This window comes from Schistocerca americana, chromosome 2 (assembly GCF_021461395.2).
Source record: "Schistocerca americana isolate TAMUIC-IGC-003095 chromosome 2, iqSchAmer2.1, whole genome shotgun sequence".
Lineage (NCBI taxonomy): Eukaryota > Metazoa > Arthropoda > Insecta > Orthoptera > Acrididae > Schistocerca > Schistocerca americana.
The window spans coordinates 983,694,556-983,707,194 of NC_060120.1; the positions used below are offsets into that span (position 1 = coordinate 983,694,556).

Sequence of the window (12,639 nt, forward strand, 5' to 3'; positions counted from 1 at the left end):
GTTGTAAAGAATTCAGTGACTGCATGTGGCTTAAATCGCATTGACTTACCATCTGCGTGGGGTTCCATAATTTACACTGTAGCAACACAACCATTCAATGCTAAGGCTTTCGTCCAACTGGAGCTGTAAAGAAGAGGCTATGGAACAAGCCAGTACCTGCCGCGTACCAATGCTGCCAACTGTTAAGGAGTTACTAAGGTGGAGGCACTACTTTTCAGTCAACCCTCATATGTTTGAAGTTGTAATTCCTTAATGTTAGAAAAGGCTGTACCATGACACACTTCTAAGGGTAGATATCTGCATATACTTATTGCACTGAACACAAACACTTCTATTATACCACAATTAATGATAAGACATAATATCCAAAATCGGTTTTACTGCGTATTGCCTCTGCTGCTGCACCAAGTTCTACTAATTTCACACATGAGCTGATTACTTCAGATTTTAATTATAGTCCACATATGCTCATACCTTTCATTTTCAGTTTGTCTTACCTCTTTATTTGACAGAAATTCCTTAACCATGGTACCAATTTACTTTCTTCAATCCTCTTGTGATCCCATTACTTATAACTACTACAACATAATAAAATATATACATAGATAACCATGGAGAAATCTTTTTCTAAAATATTTCTATACTTAAAGTATCCTGCTGCACAAAATCGCATGACAGTCAAAGTAGAATAATTCTGATTCACTTATAAACTACAGATAGGATAGGAGAAGAGTTTGACTGCCTCAGGAAACATGAAAAATGAGACAACCAGCTGGTGTAAGCATTATCGCCACATAATGAATCCAACACATAATGTTGAACCCCCTACTTGCTTGTAGGTCTTACTTCTGATTCAATGCACATTACAGTAAGTTCCTCCTCTCCTTTTATGAGATAAATATTGCTACCTGTACCATCATTCAACATCTCACTAGAGTTAGAAATTACACTCATCTTACTACTATCATTTACATTACCCTCACCTGTTATTACAGCACATTTACAGACACATGGTTCTTCATCACTACCTGCCCTAGTGTGAGCCAAAACTGGAGTATTATCTAGTTCAAATGGTTTGTTTCAGAATTAAAATCATCTCCTCTATTTTTGTTACCTGAAATTCTCCTATTATTTCCGTGCTGATTCTGGCTATCCTCCACCCAACCATTCCTTGAATATCTACTGTAATCAGTCCTGTTAATCCTATTTACCTGAAATTGTCTCCCTGATTGATTATTGTCATCAGAATTCCTCCTACGATCTTCCACTGAGGGTTTCCCCCTCTCCAATTTACCAGCATTATTCAAGAAATCACTAATATTACCCCTAGGGGCAGGTACAAGCAATACTCTAACTTTCAGAGGCACCATAGTTTCTAAACCCATAATTGTTGATTCACTGCCTAGCTCTTTGTCCAAATATTTCAGTTTGTTTGTCCAAAGTTGACAGAAACCTTTCACAGTATCCTTCCTGAAGACAAATCTCTCTCCTCCCCAAAATTCACTCAAAAGTGTCTGCTGCTTCTCTTTGGAACAATATTCATCTGAAAATGCTTACTCAAAGCTTTGCTATGAAGTACAACTATCAGCTACCTGAGCTGCCCACCCATAAGCATCCCCTTTCAAAAAACCTCTCACAAATGACATTTTTTCTTTGTCATTCCATGTTTCAGGCAAATCATTAAATTATCTAATGAAATCCAGTGGATGCACTTCCCCATATGGTTCAATTTTGAATCTACATTTTTATTTACTTTTATCAGTTTTTTTCCTCTACCACTACTGCACACTTGGTTTCAATCCTCGGTTTCAAAATCATTTTTAATCTGATCAATTTGGTTCTCAAGTTTAACCCTGTCTTCAACACAAAATTTCCTGGCAGCTTTGGCTTCATCTTTACACTGTTTTTTGGAAGTCTCCATCCTCCTACTACAGTCACCACAATGTTTCTTTCTGTCTTCTATACATTTACTACTGATTAATGTTAGTTTCTCATTAGTATTCTGCTCTACTTTCTTTATCATTCACCACAGTCTTTAACTACTGCCTGAACCTACTAATTTAATTCTGAAAAATTAGAGCTGACTACCTTAATTTCCTTTTTAATTTCTTTCTTTAGTTCATCCTTTAAGCTAGTGATGTCAGTTTTAAAACTACTAATGTCTCACTGTTTTCCACCCTACTAATGTCTTCTTTCGTACTCATATTACTGAAACTACTCATAATTTGCCTTAACATCACTTCCACTTTCCCATCTGCCATAAACATTTTCCCCTGCTGACTTTCGCTACTAGGTTCCTCCCCCTTAGCCTTAACAATTTCATCCACTTCAGTACTGTTCTCATCCATTTTGCTCACCTCACCATACACTGTAGATGACGCTTTTATCATTTCATCTACAATAGGACTTTTGTCCCCATCATTCAAAGTTACATTCACGTCTGATTCAAACCCACTGTCATCTACAGAACCAGTCCCCATTAATTCCTTCTGTTGTCCCTTGTCTACCATCACACTGTCTTGTTCATTATGACCACTCATTATGTATCATTTAATATAAAACAACTTTTGCTACGAAATTGCCTTGTTTTTAATCACTCACCTACTGCTGCTGCATTTGTCATCTCAATTTGTCATCTGCATGGCGGCTACAGGTAGTAATTCTGTCAGCGATGTGTCTTGTTTATCCTGGTCAGCTGTGTGGACCTGCATGCTGATTGGCTGCTCCTGTACTCAGTGGCTGCTTCCATAGAACCCACTCACTGATTGGCTGCTGTTATACTGTGACCATGAAACCCATGCACTGATTGGCTGTTGCACTTCCTTCATATGTTCACTATTCAAAGTTCGTGAGTCCTAGTTTATGGTGCCCAACTACAATAGTGCCCAGGGCTCCATATGTGAAGTTCACCTGCTTTATTTCTTTGTTGATGGTCCTCAGTGTTGACGTACTGTGTTGTGATACTGAATGAAAAAATAGGGGTTGGAAGTGCAGTACCAACTACTGTAAAAGATGTAGCCAACAAGTGCACAGTTGGGTTTCACAGTTCTTTACTTTCATTGTTCACAACCCCGCAATATTACACAGTTATATGGCCAGTGTACTATTGTTTAACTTTCGATAAGCCTCATTAATAGGTTGCAAGCAAATATCCACAAACAGCTACAACAGTTTACTGTTGAACATCTACAAGCAGTAAAAGCCTAACCACACAGTTCTTGCTGAATATTACGGTACATATTGAACAGACGCTTTCATTCTTTTAGCATACGGCCTATTACACTTATTTCACAGTTAAGTGGATGCATTGTTGTTGATCTAACCATTATGGGTTTCTCATCTGAAATTTGGCTGTGGACTCACTGTTTCGTGACCAAAAATCGGGCCCTTATATATTCTCACAATAATAGGCACAGAAATTACACATTTTGTGGTGTTTAATTTACAGAAATTACCATTAAAACATACCTCATTCAATTAACTGAATGCATGAAAAAAATTCCGTCTTTTTAACAGTTTCTTCTACTACAAGAGTTAGGGTGAATTATTTGTTTAAATCATGAAATTAACAGATGTAGTTATGCAAACAATACTTTTGACAAAACTTTTAATTACTTGGGAATCAATTAAGGGCTGGCTTTGCTAACATGTTTTCGAATATATTCAAATAGACCCTTTAAGAATAGTATTAGTTTGTCCTCGAAATGTTTATAATTAGTACAGAATTTATATTTGTTTATAAGTCAATTATAGAATTTAAGTTACGAAACAATTACTAATTTCACCCTATAACAAAACATACTAACTAATAATAGCCAAAATAAATTAGAAAATCAATTACATACATAAAACTAAGCACAAAATTAAATCTGGTGGTATATTCTTTAATACTGAGGGTCAACCTTTCTCTTTTATGGAAATGCAGATTATACTCATGTACGTTAATGGTAATTAGTCAAAAATGAAGAAATGAATTTTAAGGAGGCAGGTGGCAAAACAATAGGTGAAGTAAAAATATCCCAGCTTGCTTCGTCACATCATGTCTGAGAGTCGTCGACTTAAAATCAACACGTAGTTGAAGTCATCCTGAAGGCTTGCAAAGGATAAATGACCCCATCAGCTTGCCATTACTGTAATTTTTCAGTGACCTTTTCCCTAATGGGCATGCGCACTTGTCTAGCTCAACACAACTGTGCATTGCCTTTCGGTACATGTGAGGTAAAAAATTGTTTGTACAACCAAGACTATCACTAAAAAGTTCACTAAATTTGTAGGCACATCTGTTGAAATTTCCAGCACTTATTGTGGATTGACAATCCAAAAATGTCAAAAGAATCTAAGCCAGAAATATTCCATGAAGATTTGGAAGAAAGCACTGTGAATACAACTGTCTTCATTACACCTTGAAAAGCAGATGGCATACTGAAAGTTTGTAAAACTGCCCCTGCATGTTATAAAGTGACAACACATACTTAGCTGGACTCAGTATTGGTGAACCTATGCTCACTAAGCTACACAGTGGACTGTGTGGTGAGTTAATTTTTGCTACTGGCTCAACCAAATACAGGGTGATTCAAAAAGAATACCACAACTTTAAAAATGTGTATTTAATGAAAGAAACATAATATAACCTTCTGTTATACATCATTACAAAGAGTATTTAAAAAGGTTTTTTTTCACTCAAAAACAAGTTCAGAGATTTTCAATATGGCCCCCTCCAGACACACGAGCAATGTCAACCCGATACTCCAACTCGTTCCACACTCTCTGTAGCATATCAGGCGTAACAGTTTGGATAGCTGCTGTTATTTCTCGTTTCAAATCATCAATGGTGGCTGGGAGAGGTGGCCGAAACACCATATCCTTAACATACCCCCATAAGAAAAAATCGCAGGGGGTAAGATCAGGGCTTCTTGGAGGCCAGTGATGAAGTGCTCTGTCACAGGCTGCCTGGCGGCCGATCCATCGCCTCAGGTAGTTGACGTTCAGGTAGTTATGGACAGATAAGTGCCAATGTGGTGGCGCTCCATCCTGCTGAAATATGAATTGTTGTGCTTCTTGTTCGTGCTGAGGGAACAACCAATTCTCTAACATCTCCAGATACTGTAGTCCAGTTACAGTAGCACCTTCGAAGAAAAAGGGACCAAAAACTTTATTGGCTGAAATGGCGAACAAATGTACAACTAAATGAAACTTTATAGCTCCCTTAATTCACCGACAGATAGTGCTTAGCTCTGCCTTTTGTCGTTGTAGAGTTTTAAATTCCTAAAGTTGTGGTATTCTTTTTGAATCACCCTGTATATTACAAGTGGGATAAGAAGACTCATTTCCAAATTTTGATATAAAGTGGGAGACTAGTCGGCTGTGATGGTTCATAAACAGTATGCCGACTGGTAATATTGACACTAGTTTCTGAGATTTAGAAGCACTCAGTCTAAGGGTGAGAACGCATCTGCCTATCTCTGCTAAAGTTTATCATTATTCACAAGTCTTGCCAACTCTTTGCGCCCAGGTTGGCAAATGTAGTGTGTGAAGTTTCATGAGAAGCCCTACTGCCATGGGTGAGTTACTGGGACATGAATGTTCTATATTGAGGGAATTATTATCCTTAAAAATGTCTTTTTGTCAGTAGGCATGACTTCTGGTGATGGTCAGAAACAAATTCTAGATATGCAACAGTTCTGCATATGTCCTGGAGCTGCTGTTAGGAAGCACTGTAACTTCTAACTCTACCTGTATCAGTACAACACACCTTCATTAGACACTCTGATCATAGAAGCTGGTGGCCAATGCAGGAGTGGTTTTGAAATTTTCGTTTCTGTATTATGTATATTTAGCCCAGTGCAAAGCTGTCTTTTTGGTAACATATGTTAACAGTTTTTGTTTTATATGGATACGTTTCTCATCTTAAACAGAGAAACACGTTTTAGGTAATTATTTTTGTGTCAGATGTGTTAATTAATTTTTTATAGTTGATGTTTTTTTATGTACCCTACATGTACCCTACATGTAACTTTTCAAAACAAAATATGTCTTGACATTTAGGTGGTGCCCCAGAAGGTCCTGCAGGCACAGGAAAAACTGAAACAACAAAGGATTTGGCCAAAGCTGTTGCAAAACAGTGTGTTGTATTCAACTGCTCAGATGGGCTTGACTACCTTGCCTTAGGAAAATTTTTTAAGGTATATCAGTAACCCAAAACATTTTCTTTGATAAAACTGAGTGCTGTACAACAGATTTTTGTTTGAACTATTACCTATGCTCTACACTTTAACTGCTGCTGCTGCTGTTTGTTGGGTAGAATATTATTATTTTTTGTGATTATTAACAGTTCAACTGCTTTGAATGTATACGTCTGTCACAAACTTGCAAGCCCTCTATGCCAGTGATGTGTACATGCGGCAGGGGTCAATAGTGCTTCGGCCTCAAATGTCGTATATATTCATTTAGATGTTTTAACACAGCATTAATATATGACTACACCTAAAGTGTGTCATGACAGTGTACATTATAGTAATAACCCCAGTATTGTATATAAAAACAAAGATGAGGTGACTTACCGAACAAAAGCGCTGGCAGGTCGATAGATACACAAACAAACACAAACATACACACAAAATTCAAGCTTTCGCAACAAACTGTTGCCTCATCAGGAAAGAGGGAAGGAGAGGGGAAGATGGAAGGAAGTGGGTTTTAAGGGAGAGGGTAAGGAGTCATTCCAATCCCGGGAGCGGAAAGACTTACCTTAGGGGGAAAAAAGGACAGGTATACACTAGCACACACGCACATATCCATCCACACATACAGACACAAGCAGACATATTTTGGTCTTTAAATATGTCTGCTTGTGTCTGTATGTGTGGATGGATATGTGCGTGTGTGCTAGTGTATACCTGTCCTTTTTTCCCCCTAAGGTAAGTCTTTCCGCTCCCGGGATTGGAATGACTCCTTACCCTCTCCCTTAAAACCCACTTCCTTCCGTCTTCCCCTCTCCTTCCCTCTTTCCTGATGAGGCAACAGTTTGTTGCGAAAGCTTGAATTTTGTGTGTATGTTTGTGTTTGTTTGTGTATCTATCGACCTGCCAGCGCTTTTGTTCGGTAAGTCACCTCATCTTTGTTTTTATATATAATTTTTCCCACGTGGAATGTTTCCTTCCATTATATTAACCCCAGTATTGGTTTTAGATGGCAGATGAAGCTTTTTTATCTGTCTTTCTTTCATTTTAGTGGGATTACAGTGTTGGGTCATATTACAAAGCAGTTTGAAACTGAAGTCAACTAAGAAAATGCTGACAACAGAGAGAATTTTCCTCCAGTCTGTTTACAGTTTCAGTTGCATGGAATGACCATTGGGACTGGTATGAGGCATGCCGTACTGCATTCAGGAAGCTCATTGCTAACCCTAGCTCAGCAACCAAAAGCTTAACTTTGTGCATACATATACATTAATAAACTTTTTATTGAATATAACAGCATTTCTATCATAAATGAATGGAAAATTTGGATACAGAAGCTTCTTAAGCTTCTTTCCAGGTTCCAGCACGTAGCCCCTTTTTTTTGCGGGGGCAAGGGGGGTGGGGGTTTGCACTGCTCTGTTAGACTGATGTGACTAATTTGGAGAAATGTACTAAAATTTTATATACTACATAATATTTAAACTTATCACTTGCTATGAACATAGCTCTCATTTGCTGTTATTTAATTTTTATGGCCTCTGTCAAATACCATTGAGAGAATAGAGCAATCACAATTATCAAATATGTTTAGCATACAGTATGTTTAGAATAGATTAGGTTATTTTTCATTCCAGTACATCCATAGTGAGGAGATACTGTAGGATGTAGAAAATGTCAGAAAAACAGGAGTAGACAATAAATATTTACAAAGATAAACAAATATGCTAATGTACCTTCCACAGATCCCAAGAGGAATGGTGAATAAATAAAAAAATCTTAAACATATTTTTGTTTGAATGGTAGTAAATAACTTGTTGCAAAATGTAAATTCTCCCATCAACAGGCTCGTTTTCTCTTTTGTGTTCCCTTCTGTCCTGGAGTGCTGTTGTAATAGATCCAGTTCATTTTGCTTACTAAGTACGGGGTGATTAAAAGTTCCAGTTTCAAAACACCGTACAAAAATGAACCTCTGCACAGAAGACATAAAATTTTAACAAAATATTATTGAAGGAGAAGAAACATTATGGGGGTGGGGGTGGAATGTAAATTTTCCCAATAGATGGCACTATAAGTATCATAACGTAAGTGGATTCAGTTGCAAATGACACATGACTCACAGTTCAATGCCTATGGAGTGAGCTGCAAATTGAACCAAATCTGCTGTGCAATCTACATGGCTGCACAAGTTCAACATTTAACCATTGTGGCACTGTTAGTTAGGTAAGCCTCTCCACCATGGCTAGGTTGTATGGCAATGCATGGGATAAGTTGGTTTTTAATTACCCTGATGCCCATAACCCATGTAAGAAGCAACAATGGCATCAGTTTTTAATTGTACTGAGGGTAGGAACTGCATAAAAGCAACAATGAAATCAGTTTTTAGTTGTTGTGAGACTGGCATGAGATGTGTTCAGTATGCTGTCCGCCGTTTTCTACCACAAGCTGAGACGGAGATACAGCATGTTCCACAACAGATCGAAATGCCTCAGGGGTCACATTCAAAATGCTTTGCACAGAATGTGGCTTCATTTCACTAGATTTGTAATCAGAGCACTGAATACAGCACCCATCAGATAACCCCACAGCCAGAAGTCAAATAGGTTAAGACCAGGTGACCTGGACAGGCAGGCTGTAGGGAAATGATGGCTGATAATGCCTTTGCAGCAGCTGATTCACTGGCAACACAATGTGTGGAGAAGCGCTATTTTGCATGAAAATGATCCTACCATAGATCCACTCTGTTGAAGAGTTGGAATGATGTTGGCAGACAAATGACTCTCATAGCATTTACCACTGCTTTTACAGGTAACAGGACTCGCAGAACCCATCTCTTCAATAGAATATGGCCCTATGATAACCAATACTATCAATCAACACTACACAGTTATCATTGCAGAATGAAGCATACTGGTTGATGTGCAAGCAGATTTTACATTGGGCATGTTCTCCAATTCTGTGTATTGACATGTCCTTGGAGATGGAAATGGGCTTCGTCTGTACAGAGAATGTTCTACAGCTATTCGTTGTACACTTCCATGTGCACAAGAACTTCTAGGGCAAACGTTATCGTACTGGCATATCAGCTTGAAGCAACTCCTGAACATGGGTAATTTTGCATGGATAGCAATGTAGGATGTTATGCAGAATTTTATGTGCCCTCTCAGAGGCATGTCCAGAGTTCAGGCAATTCCCTGTGCACTGTTTGTATGAACATTGTCACTCAGTCCCCCCTATAATGCGGTGGCCACATCTTCTACTGGTGTTGGATCAGTTGTTTTGCTCATTGCACTTCAAAAGAATCTGTCTTTTGAAATTTCATAATAATTTTCTGCCTTTTTTTTGTATCCTCAAGGGTCTCAAATTTCTCCTGAGCTACTGGCACACAGTGATTATTCTTGTAAAAGAGCGTTACCAGCAGTGTGCAATCCTGTATCGAGACTATCACGTTGAGCATCTCAGGTGCAAACTGAGAAACAGGCATGTACTCCACATCTTTTTTTTTTGTATATGCTACCACTCATAGTGCCATCAAGTCATAAAATTTACAGTAATATTACTACTACTACTACTACTATTATTATAAATGTTGTTGTTTTTACCTCTTCTGACATAATATTCTGTTTGCAGTTGACAGCATTTTGAACAGTGGTTCTTTATTTACAGTGTTTTAAAGCTGGAACTTAAATAACAATCACCCTGAATTTCTGCTGTAATCGTCCCCAGTCATCTACATGTGAAAAATTGTACTGTGCGTGTACGGTATCAGAACATTATTTAAAGTGAGCAATTTGTTGTGATTAACTGACAGAATCATAATTCTAAAATTAACCTCCTCCTCATGGTTGTTCCTAGTGACTCATGATTCATTTCTTTCTAGTAAAGTATCTGCCAAATTCTAATATCTGAAACAACATTTAATTAGTTTCTCTGAATATTCTGAGAATATTTCATTAGCTTTCAATTGAAGTAGCACTCATTTTTAATTTTAGGAAAACACACACACAAACGCATACTTTATGACCACAATGTCATTGACTGAGTGGCTGCCTAGGCAAATGGTTAGTTGGGTGGTGGGGAGATTAGGAGTAAGAAAGGAGTGTGGTAACTGAGAGTGAGTGGTGAGAGATGTGGGGACAAAGAAGCTTAGTGAGGTGTTTGTGGATGGGGAGGGAAAAGAGAAGAGGCTGCAGGCTTGTAACAATGGAAAAATAAGCTTTATATACATTGTAAAGGGGAGTACACAGTTAAGACAGGCAGCATGCGAGTTGGAAAAAGGGTTTTGCCAGAACGGAGGATATATTGGAGGAATTGTTCCTAGTTGTGCAGTTAAGAGCACCTTGTGCTGGGGGAACAATCCAAAAAACAAAGGTTCTCAAGCAGCTGTTGATATCATTGATATTTTGCTATGCAGTATTTCAGGAATTGAGTGGTTGACTTTACAGTTAACCTGAGTATAGTTTATGTTACTTGACTTTGTAGACAGCTGGTTAACTAGCATTCCCACATGAATATTTTTGACTAATTGATGTGCATGCAGTATATATGATGTGACTGCTGTCACACATGGCTATACCTTTTGCTAGACAGGGCATACTTGTGACTGAAGTAAGAGTTGGAATGTGCTTTTATATGACAAGTCTTACATCTGCACAAAATAACAGCCTATGAAATGCAAGATTGGAAGGAAGGCTGCAGAGGGAGGATTGAGGGTACTGAATGGTTGATGGTTAGCCAAATTCTTTTACTATTAACAATCATGTTTTCACCTACCATCTACAACGTGTCTAATATTACTTACAAATGTGAAAAATGTTGTATTTACATGGGATTGCAGTACCCTACTGCCCCACACCTAAACACTTTTGACACTATATTTTATGATTACCCTCTTATCAATAAATTAAAATACATTCTTGAACTTCAGCATTGCACTTTTTACAATGTAGTTATTTTAAAAACATTAAATCATTTATTTTGTTTATGTTTCCCTATTCATCCATGTGCAAACAAGCATAAATCCATTGTAAATAGGTGTTATAATTTTCATTTAAAAGAGTTTTATTATGCAGTTCTTGTTCTGGTTTGCTTCTGATTTAGACATTTCTTTTCTTGACAGATGTTTATCAGGCTTCAATAATCTGAATTATTATCTCTACAGGGACTAGCTTCTTGTGGAGCATGGTCATGTTTTGATGAGTTCAATCGAATTGACCTTGAAGTATTGTCTGTTGTTGCCCAACAGATACTAACAATACAGAGGGCAGTAAATGCAGGTGTTGTGTCATTAGTTTTTGAAGGAACTGAAATAAAGTTGGATCCAACTTGTGCTGTATTTATAACAATGAATCCAGGTTATGCTGGACGATCAGAACTGCCTGACAATCTAAAGGTATGTAAATAATGTAAGATACATAGAAAACGTAGAAAGATAAGCATGAGTAGTGTTAAAATATGTGCACTTTCCTTGCTTTCTTTTTTAAATTCCAGAGAAGTCATCAAAATGGAATGCATTTTGTGCCATTGCTCTTGACACAGTTCATGCATCTTTATTTTTTGTGGAGAAAACCGTGACAGGAATGTCATACCTTAACTTACTACAAAATTGGTTATTTCGTCAACTTCATCAAGATTCCAGTGCTTCTATTTTTATGCACGATGATGCCCCATCTCACTTTCACTATGAGGTGTGACATTATCTTAACCGTCGAGGGTGCATGCTATTTTTTATATCATGAGCAAGTGCTGGCATACTTTGTACACATGTAAAGAAGTTGTTGTGCAACATGACCACACAGTTCCTTCCACGAAATTTCAAAGCTGGATTGTTAACAAATGGCTTACTCCCTTAGCTGCTAATATAAATCAGGTAACATATTAATGTCAAATTTAATCTGAGATGTTGTTGTTGTTGTTGTTGTAGTAGTAGTCTTCAGTCCTGAGACTGGTTTGATGCAGCTCTCCATGCTACTCTATCCTGTGCAAGCTTCTTCAACTCCCAGTACTTACTACAACCTACAGCCTTCTGAATCTGCTTAGTTTATTCGTCTCTTGGTCTCCCTCTACGATTTTTACCCTCCACGCTGCCCTCCAACGCTAAATTTGTGATCCCTTGATGCCTCAGAAAATGTCCTACCAACCGGTCCCTTCTTCTTGTCAAGTTGTGCCACAAACTCCTCTTCTCCCCAATTCTATTCAATACCTCCTCATTAGTTATGTGATCTACCCATCTAATCTTCAGCATTCTTCTGTAGCACCACATTTCAAAAACTTCTATTCTCTTCTTGTCCAAACTATTTATTGTCCATGTTTCACTTCCATACATGGCTACACTCCATACAAATACTTTCAGAAACGGCTTCCTGACACTTAAATCTATACTTGATGTTAACAAATTTCTCTTCTTCAGAAACGCTTTCCTTGCCATTGCCAGTCTACATTTTATATCCTCTCTACTTCAACCATC

The 12,639-nt window shown here is 37.8% G+C and overlaps 1 protein-coding gene across 1 annotated transcript in view; it reads left to right on the forward strand.

Moving 5' to 3' along the window:
• The window catches only part of LOC124596265 (dynein axonemal heavy chain 7), a 1,038,560-nt gene that overhangs the window by 389,330 nt on the left and 636,591 nt on the right, over nucleotides 1-12,639 (forward strand). Inside the window, 2 exon segments of the mRNA XM_047135340.1 lie at nucleotides 6,046-6,182; nucleotides 11,335-11,565. Of these exon segments, the coding sequence (XP_046991296.1) occupies nucleotides 6,046-6,182; nucleotides 11,335-11,565 (368 nt within the window).